The sequence below is a fragment of the Musca autumnalis genome, unplaced genomic scaffold (assembly GCF_047663935.1).
Source record: "Musca autumnalis isolate F117 unplaced genomic scaffold, ASM4766393v1 scaffold_2, whole genome shotgun sequence".
Classification (NCBI taxonomy): domain Eukaryota; kingdom Metazoa; phylum Arthropoda; class Insecta; order Diptera; family Muscidae; genus Musca; species Musca autumnalis.
In genome coordinates this window covers 137939804-137962725 of record NW_027411755.1, presented here as the reverse complement: position 1 = coordinate 137962725, position 22922 = coordinate 137939804, and the positions used below count along the sequence as shown (strand labels likewise).

Below are 22922 nucleotides of genomic sequence, written 5' to 3'. Positions count from 1 at the left end.
AATTCGAATTAGCGTTAATTTTTATTATCTGCTTCAACTGTGGCCCAATTTTGTGAAGAACACTTATGGATCTACCAAGAAGTCTGAGGACGGAATATCATTATTCTTTTTTTCCCATTAATGGAACCATCAAGAAGTCCGAGGACGCTATGTTTCAGTGACTTTCATGGTCATGGTCATCAGCAAACAAATTAGAATCAGATTTCATCTGCTGAAACTGGCGCCTAATACAGGCCAATTTTATTTTGCCAATTGTAATCCATTTATGGGTCTACCAAGAAGCCGCGGATGCTTTGCTTCTGTGACATTAAGTTGAACCTAATTCATTTACCAGTTTCGTGGTCATCGGCAAAAAGTTAGAACTAGATTCTACTTATCTGCTGAAACTGGAGCCCGATACAGGCGAATTTTATGTTGCTCCATATAATCCATTTTGAACACGATTTACGGGTCTACCAAAAAGTCTGAGTGAACATCGCTTCTGCGTCTTAAAGTTGAACCCAATTCATTTGCCGGTTTCATGGTCACTGGCAAAAGAATTCGACTTAACGTTCATTTTTATTATCTGCTTCAACTGGCGCCCAATTTTGTAAAGAACACTTATTTATCTATCAAGGACTTTCCCTACTTTATGAAGCTAGCCAGTAATCACGAAATGCCTTCACAGATGTCCTAAGAAAAAAACTGAAGGAACAAAGGAAGGCTTTCTCATATCAACGAATACAGGTCAATTCATATTACCTGAATTCTAAGAACTTCCATTTATCGCATAATCCGAACGTTCTGTCGAACATAGTACAACACCACTTGCTTTACTAGCTAATCATTGTGGCAACCACGGGTTTCTATCCAAAACTGGCGTCCAACGTATGTAAATTTTCAATTGGTTTCATTTTGTGGTTGAATATGCTTTAGAACTTTGCGAGACCTATTATCATCATCATTTTTAAATCTTTTATGAAGCATTCCAGTAGCCATGACAAATTTTCGCAGAAGCTGTACCATACTAAAAGGGAACTAGCTCCCAACGTATGTAAACTTTATTTTGGTTTGATTTTGGTGTTTCATATGTCTTATGTGTCCACAAAGAAGTCTAATGATTCAATTACCAGAAGCTTGTCCGTAGCCTTGAAATTACTACAGGTAACCCAAAACTGGAGCCCAATTTTAATTTCAATATTGATTAGATTTTTGAGTCCAATATTATTTATGGATCCATCTAAAGTCTGAAGGTTATATTATTGAAATGTTCACTTGGTCTAAGTTTGAATTAGTGCTGTTCTCAGATTTCCAAATTTTCGACACGTCCTTAAGAATTTTGTAATAATATTTGTGGAAAGTGTTCTAAACAAAACTGGCGCCCAACTTATGTAAATTTTCATTGATTTTGGTGCTACGTATATATACCAAATGGGTCAAAATTATAACTTCTTCTTCTTAACAGGAGCTGGGCAGTATCCCCAAAATATTTACCAGCATTATATCCAAAATTGGCGCCCAATTTTTTCGATTTTCTATTTTACGAAGCTTATATTGGTTAGATTTTGGAGACCAATATGATCCATTATAGATCCATCTGAAGTCTGCAGTTTTAATTATTTAACTTTCATATTGGCCTATTTTTTCAAAATTTTCCTCTCTTTATTCCTTAAGCATTATCTGTAGAAAGGAAGTATTGGTTTTCAATGCAACTGACAATCTTTTTTGCTTTCAATTTCAAACGGTGACTCTCTTCTATTACAAATACTATAATATTCCTCTCCCCTGAAAGATTCTTCTCTTTTATAGCTTAGGAACTGTTAATTAGAAAGTTAAAACTTGCAAATATAATTTCCCAAAAAGCTCTTAAAACTCAACATTCTTAGCATTTTCATAAAAGCTTTGAAAACACTCAAAACACTCCAACACCAAAACGTACACACTTGCTTCTTCACCAGCAAACGAAAAAACAAAAAAGCTTTTCGAAAATGCTTTCTATATTCAACTGATATTTTCTTTTCATAGCTTTATTATATTTTGAAATCTTCATACTTTTGCTTGAAAGTCTTCAGATCTTTATCAGCTATTCTTGTTCCAGCTACTGCTCTATTTTCACGCTATTTTCCCTAGATTTAAGTTATTTATTTATTATAAAACCCCATATATATTTCCCCTACTCCCCTCAAGAAAATAAAACAACACTAATTTCATTAACATTTTTTCATAACACCTCAACCACCACCAACTACAACAACAAATGCAATTGTTCCCAAAAAAATATACACGCAATTGCTTTGTTCACGGCTTTCACCAACAAAAAACAACAATGACGACGTACCAAAAAAATGTCTCACTTTCTGAAAAAAAAACCCCAACTTTGCGACCAACCCCCCATCTCCGTGCATCTCTACAGATATCAATGAATGCCAAGACAATCCCTGCGGTGAAAATGCCATATGCACCGACACCGTGGGTAGTTTTGTCTGCTCCTGTAAACCCGATTTTACCGGTGATCCCTTCCGCGGTTGCGTTGATATCGATGAATGTTCGACCATGGAACGGCCCTGTGGTCCCCATGCCATTTGTGAAAATAAACAGCCAGGTTATGAGTGCTCCTGTCCTCAGGGATTTGCGGGTAAACCAGATGCCAAGACAGCCTGCGAACAGGTTGATGTCAATATTCAATGTTCAACGAACTTCGATTGTACCAACAATGCTGAGTGTATTGAAAATCAATGTTTCTGTTTGGATGGTTTTGAGCCAATGGGTTCGAGCTGTGTGGACATTGATGAGTGTCGCACCCATGCTGGTGTTTGTGGAGATCATGCCCAGTGTATCAATACACCCGGTTCATATAGATGTGATTGCGAAGCCGGTTATGTAGGTACCCCACCGCGAGTTATGTGCAAAGAACCCTGTGCTGATGTCCATTGTGGCGATCATGCCTATTGTAAGCCCGATGGCAATGAAGCCTATTGTATTTGTGAGGATGGTTGGACATTTAATCCCAGTGATGTTGCTGCCGGCTGTGTGGATATTGATGAATGTGATCCCGGTGTCCATGGACCTTTTGGCAGTTGTGGTACCAATGCCACATGCACCAACACCTTGGGCAGTTATTCCTGCTCTTGCCCCTCAGGCTTTTCGGGAGATCCCCACACCAAATGTGTGGACGTTGATGAATGCCGCAGTGGCAACAAGTGCGGTGAAGGTGCTGAATGCATCAACATGAATGGAGGTTTCACCTGTAGGTGTCCCGACGATTCCATACCAGACCCTGACCCCACAGTCAGATGTGTACCCATTGTCACGTGTAATTTGGACAATGATTGTCCTGGTAATGCCATTTGTGATCCCCAAAAGAGATGTTTGTGTCCTGAACCAAATGTGGGCAACGAATGCCGTCATCCATGTGAATTTAAGAATTGCGGAGCCCATGCAAATTGCATGTTGGTAAATGGCCAGGCACAATGTTTGTGTGCCGAAGGTTTTACAGGCTCCCCCGATATGCCTGGTGGTTGTAATGACATCGATGAATGTAAGGCCAATCCTTGTGCAGCAAATGCCATTTGCTCCAACACCCCAGGTGCATACCAATGTCAATGTCCTTCGGGTGCCTCAGGAGATCCATATCGTGAAGGTTGTGCCACCACAAGGGCACCACCATCCTGTTCCGACTCTAATCCATGTGCTCCCGGAGAATCCTGCGTTGCCGATAGCTATACCGGAACCAGTGTTTGTATTTGCCGTCAGGGATATGAACGTAATCCAGCCACTGGCCAATGTCAAGATATTGATGAATGTTCTGCTACACGCACCAAGCCAGCCTGTGGCATTAATGCCTTGTGTAAGAATTTGCCGGGTAGTTATGAATGTCGCTGTGCCGCCGGTTTCAATGGAAATCCCTTCGTTATGTGTGAACAATGTAACTCTCCCGAATGTCAATGCCAGGCTCCCTTCAAGTTGGTGGGTAGTAGCTGTATTCTCTCAGGTTGTGAAAATGGTGAGAAATGTCCCCAAGGTGCTGAGTGCATTTCAATTTCTGGCGGTGTTAGCTATTGTGCCTGTCCCAAGGGTTATAAGACGCTGTCAGATGGTTCATGTGTTGATGTCGATGAATGCTCAGAACCTGGTAGCAGGGTATGTGCTTATGGCGCTGAATGTATCAATAAGCCAGGATCATTCTCTTGTGTATGCCCCGAGGGTTATAACGGAGATGCCTACAATGGCCAATGTACCCCAGCTCAAAGGAAATGTGCCGCAGACAAGGAATGTAACACAAATGAAAAATGTGTCCAACCCGGCGAATGTGTCTGTCCACCACCCTTCTTCCTTGATCCCTATGACAACAACAAATGTAAGAGTCCTTGTGAAAGATTCCCATGCGGCATCAATGCCAAGTGTACACCCACCGATCCACCACAATGTATGTGCGAAGTGGGTTATAAGGGAGATCCCCTCTTGGGTTGCACCGATGAAGATGAATGTGCCCATTTACCCTGTGCCTATGGAGCCTATTGTGTCAACAAGAAAGGTGGCTACCAATGTGTTTGCCCCAAGGGCTTCACCGGAGATGCCTACAAGAGCGGCTGTATTTTGGAATCATCGGATGAGCCGAAGAGTGTGTGCGTTACCAATGAAGATTGTGCCAGTAATTTGGCCTGTATGCAAGGAACCTGTGTCAGCCCCTGTGCCAGTCTGCTCTGTGGTCCCAATGCTTTCTGTGAAACCGATAACCATGCCGCCTGGTGTCGCTGTCGTGTCGGTTTTGTCAAGGATGACAACGGCGATTGTGTTTCTCAGTGTAAGGATGTCATTTGTGGAGAAGGCGCTCTTTGCATTCCCACCTCCGAAGGACCCACATGTAAATGTCCCCAGGGTTATATGGGCAATCCTTTCCCTGGTGGTTCTTGCTCAACGGATCAATGTTCCGCCTCAAGACCCTGCAGTGAACGGCAAATTTGTATCAATGGCAGATGTAAGGAACGCTGTGACGGAGTTGTTTGCGGTATTGGCGCCATGTGTGACAAGAACAGTGGTAAATGCGTCTGCGAACCGAATTTTATTGGCAACCCTGATTTGATTTGTATGCCACCCATAACATATGCTGAATGTAATCCTCCCTGTGGCCTTAATGCCCATTGTGAATATGGTTTTGGCAGTGCTGAGTGTGTCTGTAACTCGGGAACCACTGGTAATCCCTATGAGGGCTGTGGAGCCCAAAGTAAAACAGCCTGTGAACCTAATAGCTGTGGCCCCAATGCTGAGTGTAGAGCTGATGCTAATGGCATTACCTGCTTGTGTCCTCAAGGATTTGCTGGCAACGCCTATATTGGATGCCACGACATTGATGAGTGCATGAACAAACCCTGCGGCCTAAATGCTGCCTGTTTGAATACCCATGGAGGTTTTGAATGTTTGTGTCTGTCAGGTTTTGGTGGAGATCCCTTTACTAGCTGCCAACCAGTTGATACACAATTCTGTTCTGATGCCGAAAAATGTAAATGCAACGAAAGGGTCTATTGCCCCGACGGTTACTCCTGTGAACGTGGTAAATGTAAAGACTTGTGTTCAAAGACAACCTGTGGCCCCAGAGCTGTTTGCGATGCCGGCAAGTGTCTGTGCCCCTTGGGTTATTTGGGTGATCCCAATAACCTGGAAACCGGTTGTACCATACGTGGCCAGTGTAATAATGATGCCGATTGTAAAAACTCTGAAATCTGCTTCCAGCTTAGCAAGGGTCTGCGTAAATGTGTTGACGCTTGTTCGAAGATTCAGTGTGGACCCAACGCCCTGTGTGTTGCCAATGACCATCGCTCTTCGTGTATCTGCAGTGATGGCTATTATGGTGTACCCAGCAATTTACAAACTGGCTGCCAGCCAGAACGCAAAGTTCCCGAAATGGAAGATAAATGTAAATCGAATAATGATTGTGAATTGGGTTACACCTGTTCGGCGGTCAATCAAGGTCCCAAGGAATGCGTGCACATGTGCTCCAAGGTTGTTTGCGGTACCAATGAAGTGTGCAAGGTCGACAACAGTGGCAATGCTATTTGCAGTTGCGATGACAGTTATGTCTGGAATCCTGTTTCATCAGCATGTGAAAAACCAAGCTTACCCGATTGTACCTCTGACCAAGAATGTCCAGCTGCCTCTGCCTGTAGACCAGATGTGGTGGGTGTATTGAAATGTGTATCCATCTGTGATGAATTCACCTGCCCTGCCAACTCCGTTTGTGTGGCCAAAAATCATCAAGGCCGTTGTGATTGTTTACCCGGCTTTGTGGGTAATCCCAATGACCGCAATGGCTGCCAACCCAAACAGAAACATCAATGCCGTTCCAATGCTGAGTGCCCCGAATCGGAGGCATGTATTAAATATGGCCCCGAAGAAATACTTACCTGTAGGCCAGCCTGTGAAGCTGTTAAATGTGGACCTCGAGCGGTATGCATTACCAATAACCACCAGGCCCAATGTCAATGTCCTCCTGGACCATTTGCTGGTGATCCATATGATCCTTATCAAGGTTGCCAGAGTGTACCATGTGTCTATAACAAAGATTGTCCCTCACATCAGCTCTGCAATCGCCTCACCCACTCTTGCTTCGATGTCTGCGATGACGAATCATGCGGCACCAATGCCATTTGCTTGGCCGAAGATCATCGTGCTGTTTGCCAATGTCCTCCCGGTTTCAAGGCGAATCCCATTCCTGAAATGGAATGCGTTAAGACAGGTGGTTGCACCCCGGGAACTTGCCATCATTCGGCAATTTGTGAGGTTACTGCCGAAGGTCCCGTTTGCAAATGTCCAGAACACTTTATTGGAGATCCAGTGCGCCAAGGTTGTCGTCCGGAGGGCCAATGTCCCAATGGTGATGGTGACTGCCCCGCCAATACCATTTGTAGTGGAGGCCGTTGCGTTAATCCCTGTGACAATGCCTGCGGTGCCAATGCCGAATGTAAAGTCGTCAATCGTAAACCGATTTGTTCCTGTCCCTTCCGTTTTCAAGCAATCGGGGAGTCAGCCAAGGAGGGTTGTGCCCGTTCTGTGTCTCATTGCCGTTCTGATGCTGATTGCGGTGGTGAGGTTTGCTATAATGGAGAATGTCGTGTTATTTGCCGTGAAGAGAATGACTGTTCGGTGGGTGAGAAATGTTTGCAAAATGTCTGTGTCATACCTTGTGTAGATCACAGCCAATGTTCCAGTGGCTTGGCATGCTTAAGGGGTGTCTGCTCCATCGGCTGTCGCAGCAACAAAGACTGTCCCTCAGATCGTTCGTGTATTGACAACAAATGTGCCGATCCCTGTCAAACGGGTGGTGTCTGTGGTCCCAATGCTCTGTGCAACATTGACAATCAACGCAGTCACTGCTCTTGCCCCGAAGGCTTTGAAGGTAATCCTACTCCCGAACAGGGTTGTGTACGTGTACCAGCTCCCTGTTTGGCAACCAACCAGTGTCCAAGCGGCCACATGTGTATTGGCAACCAATGTAATCTGCCCTGTCAAAAGACCTCAGCTTGTGCCATTGGTGAACGCTGTTATCAACAGGTGTGTCGCAAGGTTTGCTACACCAGCAATAACTGTTTGCCTGGAGAAATTTGTAATAACGATGGCACTTGCCAACCTGGTTGTGATTCTGATGCCGATTGTCCACCAACCGAATTGTGCCTGAGTGGCAAATGTAAATGTGCCCAAGGTTTCATTGGTACACCCTTCGGATGTTCAGATATTGATGAATGTACCGAACAACCTTGTCATACCTCGGCTAAGTGTGAAAATGTACCCGGCTCATATAAATGTGTATGCCCCGAGGGTACCGTTGGAGATGGCTATGTCAAGGGTTGTGCCAAACCCAAGGAATGCTATAAGAATGAAGATTGTTCCACTGCCCTGGCCTGCATCAATGATAAATGTTCCAATCCCTGCTTGTCTACGTCATGTGGTCCAAATGCCCTTTGCCAAGCAGAACAACACCAGGCCCTGTGTGAATGTCCTCCTGGCCATTTGGGTGATCCATTTGATAGCTCAGTTGGATGCTTCAAGGTGGAATGTATTACCGATGATGATTGTGCCAGTGATAGGGCTTGTGATGAAGCCACCAATCGCTGCATCAAACCCTGCGATTTAATAAATTGTGGCAAGGGATCGTGTAATGTTGCCGATCACAAGGCCTTGTGTTCGTGTTATGAAGGTTATCATCTAAATGCCAATGGCATTTGTGAGGATGTTGATGAGTGCCTGAGCCGCCCATGTCATAAGAGTGCATTCTGTCAAAATTTACCAGGTTCCTTTAATTGCCAATGCCCAGAGGGTCTTATTGGTGATCCTGTACATGCTGGATGCCGTGATCCCAATGAATGTCTTACCGATTCCGATTGTCCATCAACGGCTAGCTGTCAAAACTCCAGATGTCGCAGTCCCTGTGAAAGAGAAAATGTTTGCGGCCTTAATGCAAATTGTGTTGCCCAGTCCCACAATGCCGTGTGTACATGTCCCGCCAATGCCCGAGGAGATCCTTCCGTGGAATGTGTTTTCATTGAGTGTGCCGACAATGACGATTGCTCAAGCGAAAAGACTTGTGTAGACTCGAAATGTATTGACCCATGTTCATTGCCCAATGCCTGCGGTTCTCAAGCTCGTTGTACTGCCCAAAATCATATTGGCATTTGTTCATGTGAAAGAGGTACCACCGGCAATCCTCAATTAGGTTGTGTCCCATTGCAATATTGTAATGCCGATAATCAGTGTGCAGCTGGTAGCATTTGCTCCAATGGCCTTTGCTGTTCGTTGTGCTCATCAAACCGCGATTGTATTGCTGATCAATTGTGTATCCAAGGAGTTTGTCAACCCACTTGTAAATCGAACACAACATGTCCTGAATTCCAGTTCTGTTTGAACAACATTTGCACCAAGGAAGTGCTGTGCCGTGCAGATGAAGATTGTGGCAGCAATGAAGTGTGTGTGGTGGACAATTATGGTCGTGCCAGTTGTGAAAATGTTTGTCTTGGCCGAGCCGTTTGTGGTCGCAATGCTGAGTGTATTGCCCGTAGCCATGCGGCGGATTGTGAGTGTAAAGAAGGTTTCTTTGGTGATCCAAAGACTGGTTGTCGCAAAGTTGAATGTACCTCGGATAATGATTGTACCAGCGATAAGACCTGTGATGGTCATATGTGTAAAATTGCCTGCCTTATTGGCCAGCCATGCGGAGATAATGCTCTCTGCACAGCGGAAAATCACAAACAAGTTTGCCACTGTCAACCCGGTTTTACGGGAGATCCTAAACTCGGTTGCCAAGTCATTGATTTCTGTAAAGATGCCCCCTGCGGTCCCGGTGCCAGGTGTCGCAATTCACGCGGCTCCTTCAAGTGTACCTGCCCCGCTGGGTTGGTTGGTGACCCCTACAACGAAGGTTGTCGCACCTCTGTCGAATGTGAGACCAACGAAGACTGCCCACCGCATGCTGAATGCACGAAAACAAATGGTGTACCCAAATGTCATGATGTATGCGCCAAGGTGCGATGTGGCCTCAATGCGGAATGTATTCCGAAGGGCCACAAGGCTCAGTGTGCATGTCGCAATGGTTATGATGGCAATCCCGCTGACCGGGTCAATGGTTGTAAGCCATTGCCAACACCTTGCCAAGTTACCAGTGATTGTCCGCTCAATTCTTATTGCGCGGATAGTATATGCAAACGTAAGTACTAACAACAACAAAAACAACATGTGAATGTGTTAAAATATAAGTAATTTTTTATTGTTATGTTTTTGGGTTTTTGGAGGGGTTTTTTATTTCAATTTTTTTTTTTGCATTAACCTGTAGTTTAAAACTTACCCAAGGGGTAAAGGGTTATACACATACACACCTATAAACATAATTTACAAAAAAATAAAAACAAAAACAAGAAAAACAAAGAGGAGCATTACAAAACTCTGAACATTGACATTTACACACAAGAACACCTCTTCTCAGATTACTCACAACTACATAAGTCACACAATTCTAGGTTTTATAATTCAAAACACAACAATTTTCAACACTGAATAAAAATAATTCGAAATTTCTAGTTACTTCAACAAAGACGAGATATTTAATTTGACAAATTTGTGTTCTCAGATTTTAAAACAGGGATTCGCGCCTTCAACTTGAAGAGAGCTAATTCTATATTAATATTAGGATTTTTAATTTCTTAAATATTTGAAAATCTTCTATATAAATAATACATAAAATATAAAATAATATACATACATATATAAAATATACAATATAAAATATAGAATTTGAAATATAAAATGTAAAATAAAAAATATGAAATATAAAATATAACATACAAAATAGAATATATAATATAAAATGAAAAATATAAAATAAAAAATACGAAATATAATCTATAAAATAAAAAATATAATATATACAATATTAAAAGTAAAATATAAAATAAAAAATATATAATGTAAACTGTAAAATATAAAATTTAATATATATAATATAATGAATAAAATATAAAAAATAAAATAGAAAATATAAATGTAAAATACAAAATATAAACTACAAAATGTAAAATATAAAATATAAAAATACTACAACGCTAGCCAGCCCTTGCATAATTAAAAATTTACGATCGAGCCGAATTCACTTCCCTGAAAACAGGAATTTGTCTCTAAAAAAACATAAATTTGTCAACTAAATAAATAAAATTCCTAGGAAATTATTTTCTCTTAGTAAATTTCTCTTTCACTCTCTTTTTGTGTGTGTATTAATTTAAAAAATCCTAATAGAATCCAGCAAATTATCTCAATGTGAAATCGTTTTTTGTCACAAACCCCCTCTTCCCTTTCAGTGTATATTTGTCATAGATCACCGACTAGCTGGTTTTATTTTCCCTAACAAATAATTTAATAATGTGATTTCCTTTCTCCTCCTCCTGCATTAATATAGCTGCTTGTGTCTTGGACACTGAATGTTCCGGCAATGAACTGTGTCAAGGTGGTCAATGCGTTAATCCATGTAGCCAACCTCAGGCTTGTGGTATGAATGCATTATGCTCCATTGATAATCATTACAAACAATGCTCATGTCCTGCTGGTTTCACCGGAAATGCTGAAGTGGAATGTGTACGCATACCAATTGCATGCAGTACCGATTTGGAATGTGGTCAGGGTTATAATTGTCGGGATGGTATGTGTTTCCCCGAATGTGGCAATGATCAAGATTGTGCCTTGAATGAGAAATGTTTGCGTGGCATTTGTATGCGTAAGTATAATGTGTTATATAATGGTCATATTTGACTTGATGTGTGTGATTTTCCAATTTTTCTCTCCATCCATCTTTTAGTTACCTGTCGTGTGGACAATGATTGTTTCTTGGGTCACGTGTGCCTGCACAACAAATGTGTGTTTGGCTGTCACACTGATGATGATTGCAGTGCTTCTGAATCCTGTCGTAATGATAAATGTATTCATCCTTGTTCGGAAAATCCTTGCGGACCCAATGCTGCCTGTTCGGTGTCTAATCATCGTGCCACTTGTACCTGTTTGGATGGCATGGTGCCCAGCCCCACTGCCCAAGTCGGTTGTGTCCGCGCTCCACCCCAAGAATGTTCAGAGAATCGTGATTGTTCCAATGGCTTGGCTTGCTTCGAAGCTGTCTGCCGACCTTTGTGTGCCGATGATTTGGGTTGTTTGTCCAATGAACGTTGCCAGAATGGTGTTTGCAAACCTCTATGCCGTCGTGATGATGATTGCCGCAACAGCGAAGTGTGTCTGGGTCTATCTTGTGTGGCCGGTTGCCGTTCAGATCAAGGTTGCCCCGACAACTTGGCATGTATTAATCAACAATGTGTTGATCCCTGCTCAGATGCCCGTGCTTGTGGCACAAATTCCCAGTGTAATGTCTTCAATCATCAAAAGGTCTGCTCTTGTCCAGATGGTTTGGTGGGCAATGCCGAAGTTTCCTGTAAACCACCAATTACCGTTTGCCAAACCAATGCCGATTGCCAATCGAATCAGTTATGCTATGGAGGTAGCTGTCAAAGTCGCTGTCGTAATGACCAAAATTGTTTGGCTGATGAAAAATGTATGCGCGGTTCTTGCCGCACTGTGTGCAACACCGACTCAGCTTGTGCCCAAGGACAAATCTGTGAAAATCGTATTTGTCAAATTGGTTGCCGCAATGATTTGACCTGTGCCCAAGATCAGGCTTGCATTAACAAGCAATGTAAGAACCCATGCGACACGCCCGGCCAATGTGGCCAGTGTGCCAATTGTTTGGTTGTCAATCATGGTGTCCAATGCAGTTGCCCCAACGGCTTCCTGGGTGATGGTCTTACCGGTTGTCAAATGCCACCGCAAAGATGCAACCCCTCATGCCAATGTGACGAAAGCAATACCTATTGTGCTGAATCCTGCTCGCGCAACACCGATTGTGCCTGTGGCCAGATGTGTATGCGTGGCAAATGCCGTTCCAAATGTGGTGCCAACAGATCTTGTCCCGTTGGCCAGTTATGTGAACGCGGAGCCTGTGTTGCCGGTTGCAAATCGAACAATGACTGTGCCACCGATCAAACCTGCATCAAGGGCCAATGTAGTGATCCTTGTGCCAACAAGAAATCCTGTGGCCGCAATGCCTTGTGTACGGTGTCAGAACATCGCATGCTTTGCTATTGTCCTGATGGCTATGAAGGTGAACCGAATAAGGAATGTATACAATTCGAATGTCAACATGATGAAGATTGTGAGGCGAATAAACGTTGTGATAAGGGTAAATGTCGCAATCCTTGCTTGGAATTTGGAGCTTGTGGTGTCAATGCCCAGTGTCGTGTGGTTGATCGTCGACCACAATGTTCTTGCCCTCCTGATTTCTTTGGTGATGCCACCATTGAATGCCAACCTTTGGAGGGTGGCTGTGACAATAATCCATGTGGTGAAAATGCCCGTTGCTCCGAAGTTCCTGGCGGCTATGAATGTTCCTGCATGGAAGGCTGTGTTGGAGACGCGAAAAAGGGTTGTCTATGTGATGGAAATATTGTTGATGTATGCAGCCACCAAGTATGTGGTTTGAATGCTGCCTGCCGTGTTCTGCCACATGATGAGGCTCAATGCTATTGTCCCGAGGAATATCCCAATGGTGATCCATATGTGTTATGTAAGTAGAAAAATTGTCTATAATATTCGCACGTTGGGCGCCATTTACTTTTTATGAGAGTTTCTCAAAGTTTTATATATTTAATATTGAGCTTTCCATTCCGGATTTGTTAACAGAATCGCTAAGAAAAATGGCTTTCATGCAACCATCGGGAATTCTTCCAATTTTATTCTTTTTTGTCACAGAATCGCTAGGAAAACTGCCTTTCTTTCATACAGTATACATCGAATATTTTCGCATATGGACTACACAAATTTGTACGAATTTTCAATGAAAAAAATGTGAATTGTTCTATTTTAATTTATGCCAAATCAGATATGCTGTCTAAAGCCACGTCGGGCGCCATTCTAACCTATAGAGTGCAAAATAAAAATAGAAGTTAAATAGGTTACCTATCGTTTCATTACAATATCGGAAATATAAATACAATTACTTAGCCTTTCTTTTTACTGGAAATATCTCTATCCCCACGTTGGGCGCCACCCACAGAGGATTTCTTTAAGAAATATTGACCAGATTGATATTCTCTTCGATTTTGCTCATCAAATTCTCGTCCGACAATGAAAACTCATATATTTCTATTGCACTTTTCCAGGTTATTTGACTCAACCGCCCAGAAATTGTCTAACTGAAGGTTGTGCCGTTGGTGAATGTGTACGCCAAGGTTATGATTATGTTTGCAAACAAGGTAAGTGCCTAGATTATATAAGTTTATATTTATCCTCAAAGCTTTGTTATTATTTTAATTTGTTATAATTAGGTTTATTTATAAAACAAACAAAAACAACAAATATTACTATTTTTGATTAAAACAAAGTTGTAGGGTTTTCGTTGTTGTTTTTTAATGAATTAATTAAAATTAATATTTTTGAATAATTAATTTGTTTGTTAATCCAATTAATTGTGTGAGTAACATTACGTTGGGTTTTGTTAAAAACAAATACCCCCAAAAAACTGGAAATTAGTTTAACCAAAGAAATTAGATGAAATGATAAACAATAAAATTAAAAATATTTTATTTAATTTTTCTAATCGCAGGAGGGTTTTTTGATAGAGGTCAATAGTTTTTTTTTATATTTTTTGCTTAACCTCAAACGTAAAAGACAATTATTTTTTATTTGCTGTAATAAATTTTACAAACCAAGGAAACTAGTAGTGTGTGTGTAAATACTAAATTTTTTTAAAGTCAATTAACCAAAGAAACAAAAACAATTTATACACATGTGGTATACAAAATAAACAGATTTTTGTAAAATTTTTTAAGTTCTTCACAAAAACAAAAACTCACACACCAAGAAAAAACTACACACACCGATTCAAAATTGTTTAAGATTTTGTGAAAAATACACTTACGCAATTTTACTTTTTTTAATTTTTTAAGTGCACCATCCCCCATATTTTTAGAGGCTTTTTTCTTTAATTATTTGTTTCTAATTTTAAAGAAGACAGAGAACTTTTATTTAGTCCATTGACTTGCAAGGAAATTTTATAAAAAACCATAAACCAAATTCGTGGAATGTCGCTGTCGCTATCGCGGTCTCCCAATCTGTGCCTTATTTAATTTTGTTTTTATAATTTAAGTTTTTTTATAATATCATTTGTTTATTTTAAATATTTTATTTATAACTATTTAATATTTTTTTCAAATCATTTTTATTTATCACCAACACCTTGACATTATTTTTTACTACACCCTCCCAATAAACCAAACAATCAAACCAACAAGAATTTAATACAACAACAAACACCACCAAATAAATCACACGTAATTGAAATCGTTACCAAAAGTCAAAAAAAATTAAATCTAACTCATCCTTTCTAAAATACATAGCAAACAACCATTAAAATAAAAATAAAACAGAAATTAAACAATATCGTTTAAAAGCTTTCGTCTGGGTAGTTACATAGCCATACAAAAGCCTTTTAACATAGACCACAAAAAAAGCTTTTTTCTAACCTCAAAAAATTCTCCCTTTTAAACAGACGCCGCAAATATAAATCTTAACCTCATTTTTTAACGACAACATAAATAAACTAAAGCTTTTTTAGATTACAGCTTTTTGGCAAACCTTAAAAGCTTTTTTTCCATAACTATTAGTAGCAATGTTTTGCAAAATAAAAATATATAAAATATTATTTTTCATATTAATTTTAGACATTATTATTTTTAACAAAAAAAAAAAAAAAAAAAAAAAAACAACAAATAATTAGAAGTTTAATTAAATTTAGCAGTTAAAAGCAATTTAAAATAATAGTAATTTATGACACAAAACAGCAACAGTTGATCAAATCAAGCTAGTATTGAAGATCCGTTAGTTTCGAAATCAAATTTCCCAAACTGCAATAGATGTCATCAATATGTTTCAGATAAAATGAAATGGTGCCCAATATGAGTTGCTCTAGAGCAGAGTAAGGCAATGGGTTTCCTGTGAGCTTAAATTTACTCACGCTCACAACCAATTAGAGTCCACACAGGTTGTGAGCGTGAGTAAATTTACGCTCAAGGGACACCCATTGGCTTACTCTGCTCCGGAGTATAAATTTTACCCCACTCTTGATAGTAGATGAGCATGGCTTTTGTGGAAACTATAAAACAAAGTGTTCATAAATATATCGAATCGAGGGACCAGTTATTGCGTTAGTGTAAGATATAATGTCCTTTAGAACGTGGACTAAATCTTGAATGGCGCCCAACGTTATTTATTTTTTTTTCAATTTTTTTTTTTTTTTTGTGAAAAATGCATCCATAGTAAAATGAAGTGGCACCCAACATGAGTTCCTTCAAAGTATAAATTCTTTCTCACTACAGACATTAAATTAGCTTCGCTTTTACGGAAACTACAACGTTAAAAGACAAACTTCGCTACTTTGTTTATTAAGTATAAGGTAGTGCCTTCTTGAGCACCTTAACTTTGAATGGCGCCCAACGTTGCAACAAAAAATACTGAGTTCTTTAGCAAAGTAATGTTAAAGGTTTTCGGAAAACAGAAAATGCCCCTCGCTCAATATTGATTAGGTGTGACTACGCCAATTGAATACCCACTATGAAATTATTTCGAGTAATGATGCAGAGAAACAATTCATCTCTGGCTGTATGACATGTGGCGCCGTCTTGTTGAAACCACATGCCCTCCACATTCATTTCTGCAAATCTAGGCAAGAAAAAAACTGGCTATCATTTCACGATACCGAACATCATTGCCTGTTTGCGCTTGACCTGTCTCATTTTCATAAAAAAGGTTCAATGATTCCTCCAGACCAAAAACCATACCACACAGTGACACGTTGAGGATGCATTTGCTTCTAGTGAATCACTCGAGGATTTTCCTCACCCCAAATGCGACAATTCTGCCTATTGACGAAGCCATCAATTTGGAAATGGGCCTCGTCACTGAAAATGATTTTATCGGCAAAATCAGCATTTTCATGTTGTCTCTACAATACCCAATTAACGAACTTCCTTCGCTATCCATGGTCAGCTGGCTTCAGTTCCTGAGTCAATTGAACTGTGTATGCATGAAGATGCAAATCTTTCCTCAAAATTCGATGCATAGTGGATTTGGAGACAACAACTTGCTGAGCTTGGTGCCGAATTGAGGTGAATGGAGTTTGAGCGACATCATCACGTACAGCTGCGATATTTTCGGTCGATCGAACTGGTCGAGGGCGCGTTGTTGTCTTTACATCACTAACAGACTCAGTTCCGGCAATTTTTATCCATTAATCTTTTTACAGTTGGCTCTTTTGGAGCATTATTGTGACCCCAAATTGATCGCAGTTTGCGAACTGTAGCCGCAAAACTTTCACCATTTAGGTAAAACAATTTCACAATGAGAATGCGTTGTTCGGTAGTGTAGCGCTCTATTTTTATTATCATCGTACCTTCTACTAGCAAACAATAATAATTGTTCAAATGTCAAACAAAGACACTTCGAATGGCGCCAAATTTAAAAATTGTGTTCAGTGGGTCCAGACGTCCAGTTTTGAGTTGGATTTGTCAATTGAAAATTCTTACCCTAAAAAGGACGCCCAATACTTTTCAAATATTCCCAAAGATCTATAAGGCCTTAAATATACGATATTCGGATTTTAAGTTCGGTTAGATCGTGGCGCCCAACAATAATGTTTCTTATCTTTTGCATAAGTACCTCGATAAAATACTTCTAAGAAATGGTTGAAAGTCAAAGGTTAAAAGAAATGGGATTCAGGAGAGGAAATTTCATTCACCCTCCTTTCAACAGTTTGACGACAATACTTCTTCTCACAACCTTAGAATGTTAGTTTCTAACTTCAGCAAAATATTTCTAAGGAATGGTTGGAAGTCACAGGTTAAAAGAAATGGGATTCAGGAGAGGAAATTTCGTTCACCCTCCTTTCAACACTTCGACGACAATACTTCTTCTCACAACCTTAGAGTGTTAGTTTCTAACTTCCGCAGACTTAACAAGACTTCTAGACAAAATTTTCGCTGATACCATCAATTGGATCTTTTCATATCATGAGTTTTAACTTGGAACAGATTGTTGCGCCCAACGTTAATGTTTGCCCTCCTTTTAAGAAGAATGTAGACACAAGATTACTCAACAATATTTGGCAATCCTAGGTTAAGAAATAGGGAAAGGTGAGAAAACATTGCTGGCCCTCGCCCTCACTCCCGGGGGCAGAGTCTACTGTATTTCTGAGACTACAGTACAATCAATCTGCCATCTGGTTTCCTGATCCAAGATATCTGCTATAAATAAACATTTTTTGAATCAATTTTTTTCTTCGGTCTTGAGGTCAGATTGTATCAGATGTGTGGCCACATTTTTTCTGCGGTAATTAAAATCCCTCACCAAAAATCTTGTCCCATTTTCTGTATATATTTGATGTATATCACTCCTCTACTTAGTTCTCCAAGCGAAGCTTATGTCCGGTTGAAGTTCAATCTCCGGTTGTGCTTTGCCAATTTCCACAAAGTTGTCATAAGGTTTCAATAAGTCGAATGTGTATTCCTAGGCAAACATGTTAATACCAGGGCCAAAGTTCTGCGTCATTTGCTTACATTTTTTTTTCGTTAGTTTTTGTTTCCTTTGTTAGTGCCCACGTTGGACGCCAATTTCACACATAAAACTGTTTCCCAAAATATAGTTATTTTTAATGAAAATGTGTGTTTTGTACAACGATAGCTTTCGTGGGTACAAATACAGCCAAATGACAATTTATTTAAATTTATTTACTTAAATATTGGGACCCACGTTGGACGCCAAATATTTGTCTGTGCTTTTATTCGTTGTTAAGGCCCTGAATTTATATTAATTCTAAAATTGTCTATAATGGGTAATCCCCACTAGATGAATATTTAATTAGAAGACTCACTTTTATATGTAAACATAAACATCCTGAGCCATGTTGGGCGCCACCTATAATATTAATACTTATTAAACAAAATTTCATTATAATTCTTTTCGCGCCAATAAAAAATTGTCCTGTTTGAAGTTTAGCAATGCCAGCCATCTCTAAGCTCTCTCCTAAAAAATAGAAATTATTGGCTAGAGCTTCGTTGGGCGCCACATAAAAGATTAATTCTTTACAAAGTCTATTTTATTATATTTTTCACTTTAATGAACAAAATTGTTCTGTTTGAAGTTAAGCAATGCCATCTCAGGTCTTTCCGAACGAAATATAAATTATAGTCCGGTTTCTCTAAGAAGATTCAAAACCAAATTCGTTCGAACTACTACCAAACTTATGTTATTATGGGACTTTGATTGAAATACAAATGAAACAAATATGTTTCAGAATAAAAATAAGTTTGGTAATAATTTCAACGAATTTGAATCATTTTAGAGAAACAGGCCATATGTGATAGGTACCTAACAAGCACCCAAACAAAACTGCACACTTTTAACATGCCGTGAACTAGGATCTCTGCACAGATCAAATAAAACAACATGCAAACCTCACAATAGCTAATGAATTTTAAATAATGAAATTTTGCACATGTGACCTAACAGAAAAGTGATAAACTACTAAACGAAATATGCCGCGATAGCGATATGTAAAAAAAAAACAAGAAAATAAGAAGTGATGAAAAACCCGGGTCACACAAACAGCGTACTCAAAAAAACGAACAATAACCCTAAAGTGATTAAATGTATTTATAGAATACACCCCCTAGGTTACCACCAACGACAACCTTTACTATTATCCCTTAAGGTACCCCATCCACTCCTTTTTATACCCACCATACTCCTGCTCCTTAGCCCTCTTATGTTTTGGTAATGTATTAAGAACTATAATTTTGAGCTTTAATTTTTTTTTTTTTTTTGTTTTTAAAATAATTTTATATAACTAATTTTGTTTACATATAAGAAATTTTGTTTTCCCTTATACTACAAACACAATAAACTAGAAACAAGTCTCAGATTGGGAACTGTGGACGGGACAATTCTCACACATAGTTCTGCCTACAAATAAAAAGCAAAAACAAAAAATCAAACACAGAAAACAAACCACAACCACCACACATGTCATAAACTTTATTTTTGCTAACTTCAAAAACAATTTGCCATTGTTTTGCCTTTTTAATAAATTTTATTAAAGCATTTTGTAACAGCACGCCATTTATCATAATCCATTTTTTATTTAGTCATAATAATTTTTATAACAACCAACAAAAAAAGAAAGAAAAATTGGCTTAAATTTCTCAACAAGATTTATGCCAGGCTAATTAATTTTGGGGCATTCAAATAGTTCTTTTGTTGCAAAAGAAAGAATTTTTATTATGGAAAAATCATTTTTTTTATTTTAAAATTACAACAAATAATTTCCACATTGTAAAAAACGTCATCAAAGAAAAATATCATGGTACAATAATACAGGTAGCATTATCATGCCAGCTGATGGTAACATAATGTGTCAACTGCATTGAATTGATGTCAAATTTTGACACCTTATGTTACCAACAATTGCCGATGCGGCTACCTGTGTATTTGTACCATGAAAAATATGTAACTAAATTTTTAGGACTAACATTTTGCCAAAAAACCAAAAAAATATAGAAAAAATCGGTGTCCAAAACATAGACCTAAGTTGTAAATACTATATATATGAAATTTGTATATAATCCTAATTTTTTCTATAAAAAATTTACAAATTTTCTACTAACCCCCGAAGAGAATTCTAACAATCCAAACTAATTGTAAATATAAATATTTTTTCTAAATTTTGTTTTTTTCTTAGTTTTGTATAAAGAAATTTTTCATACTCCCTACTTTTTTCCATACTCTGCTACTAACACCCCCCTACCTTACTCCTTTTCTACCTACCTACAACTTAACTGGCCAAATTTTAAGCAAAAAAATAACTTTCCTATATTTTTTTTCTTTTTACAAAAGAAACAAAAAATTGTATCTAATTTCAAATTTTAGAAAAAAATAAATTGAAATGAATTCGAAAATCGAATATTCTTCCAATAACGTGTCCTTGCATCAGGGCAGAGCGCATGTGTTGGATGTCGTGTAACTTTGTTTGTTAAATATTTTCCAAAAAAAATAATTTTTTGTAATTTCGCAAGAACTCCAAAACAAGAACTACTAAAAATATCATCAGCTTGTCTTATAACCAAATTAAATAAAAATACATAACTTTAAATAATCGGCTAAACACTGTACAAAAAGAACTACGTTCAAAACACAAGTTAATGGTTTGCTAAGTTTATTTAAAAAATAAAATATTTTTTATATAAATAAAAAATGTGAGATGTCTCCCCTTCACAGTTCTCTGAATTGAAATATAATTTTGTTGAGAAAATTTAAAAACCTTAATTTTATTTATAATTTTTTTAATATAATTTTTTTATTAATATTTTTTGTATCAACTCAAAATTATTTTTCTTCTTATTATTTAATATTGAAATAATGCACCAAACCCCCCCAAACCCATGAACGACAATACCACAAAACTCCCTTGCTAAACAAAAAAACCTACAAATTGCCACATGCTAACACTATAAATCCACCCCTACCCACACCCCATAGGTTCACACACACCAAATACAACGTTATGTAGGGTTATACCACAAAAAAGTTAGGCTTGTGATAGGATTTTTAGGTTAACATTTAAGTTTATTTCACACTTTACACTTTAAAACCCCATCCCCCACTCCACAACCATTCCCATTTTCCCCTAAACCCCCCAAAACTCCTTACCTTTCCCCTACACATTTTATAGATTTTTCCCCAGGACCACTGAAATTTTCCAAAAAAAAACTTGTTTCAATGTTGTTTCAAATCATTACTCTCTTTCTCTCTTGCTCTCTCTCTTTCTCTCTTTCCCCCAAATGGTCCCACCAAACCCCAACCAACCCTCGTAAAACCCCCAAAACTTTATATAAATAAATTTAAATTCTACACCATGCCCTCTCATAACGCAACCCAAATCAATCAATCAATATGTACGTTATAGACACCGAAAAATGTTCTGCCGATACGGATTGCCCCAGTGAGAAATCTTGCCAGCAGGGCCACTGCATTGATCCTTGCACTTTACGCGGTGCCTGTGGAGCAAATGCATTGTGCAAAACCGTATTGCATAGACCACGTTGTTCCTGTCCCAGCTGTTTCATTGGACGTCCTGAGGTTGAGTGTAAACCGGATCCCAAATGTGCCGATGAAGATCAAAGCCAATCTCGTGACCCCCAGGAACAGATATCATGCACCCAAGACAATGATTGTCCCGATAGTCTGCAATGTGGCGAATATGGCCAGTGCACCGATCCTTGTCAAAATCCCCAATTTGTTTGTCGTGGCCACAAGAAATGTGAAACAAGACGCCATCATCCGGTTTGTGTTTGCAAAACTGGTTTTATTGTCAATGAATACGGTGAGCTCACCTGTGCTCCCGAGAAACGGGAATGTTATCGTGATGATGATTGTGCCTCGAATATGGCTTGTACCGATGGCAAATGCCGTAACCCTTGCATTGTGCCCGTGGGTCGTGCACCCATATGTTCGGAGAATAAATCATGTGAGGTTCAAGACCACAAACCGGTATGCATATGCATGAAAGATTGCCAACCTTCAATATCGATATGTCTACGCGATGCTGGTTGTCCTGAAGGTTTGGCCTGCCGCAATTATCAGTGTGTCAATCCTTGCGATTTTGCCCAATGTGCTCCCAACTCACCGTGTATTGTGGAGGATCACAAGCCGATATGTAAATTCTGTCCCAGTGGATTTATTGCCGATTCACGTTACGGATGTCAAAAAGGTAAAGCAACAAACACAAAACTTACAACCACCAACCACCACCACCACTACAACAATTCCTGTATTTCTCTCTCTCACACACACAACACCAAAAAAACAAATCTCTCTGTCTCTTTTTTTATTTAACTACCTGTGTATAGTTTTTAAGTTAAAGCTCCAAAGCAAACAAAAACAAAAGCTCTCTAATCCCTTTACTGTAACAAACATAACCTTAAAAAGAACCAGAAAAGAGATAGCTGTCAATTGATCGAAATCTCTTGCTAATAATGCTGATTTACCTATTGTGTGTTCTCTCCCGCTATCTTTCAATCTTTTGCCAAAGTTTAACTAGCTAATCAAAGAAAGAAATGTATCACTAGCAAGAGAAAAGCTTTCTCTAAAGAGGGAAAGGCAGAAACAGATTTCTGCACTGGTTCTCAATGTGACTTGCTGAGAGTGAGCGCTTAAGTCAAAAGTCAAATCTTGTGAAAGAAACGCGTTGCCACCCAGAGTTGAATCAGTGTCGCTACCTGTTTTCCACGTACTTTGAGTTAAGCGAGCGATTTGAGTCA

At 39.0% G+C, this 22922-nt stretch overlaps 1 protein-coding gene across 1 annotated transcript in view; it reads left to right on the top strand.

Moving 5' to 3' along the window:
* Nucleotides 1-22922, top strand: part of dpy (fibrillin-like protein dumpy) — a 310858-nt gene that overhangs the window by 199560 nt on the left and 88376 nt on the right. Inside the window, exons 10-14 of the mRNA XM_073969448.1 lie at nt 2393-9673; nt 10916-11230; nt 11312-13120; nt 13716-13808; nt 21569-22372. Of these exons, the coding sequence (XP_073825549.1) occupies nt 2393-9673; nt 10916-11230; nt 11312-13120; nt 13716-13808; nt 21569-22372 (10302 nt within the window). The remainder of the gene's footprint in view (nt 1-2392; nt 9674-10915; nt 11231-11311; nt 13121-13715; nt 13809-21568; nt 22373-22922) is intronic.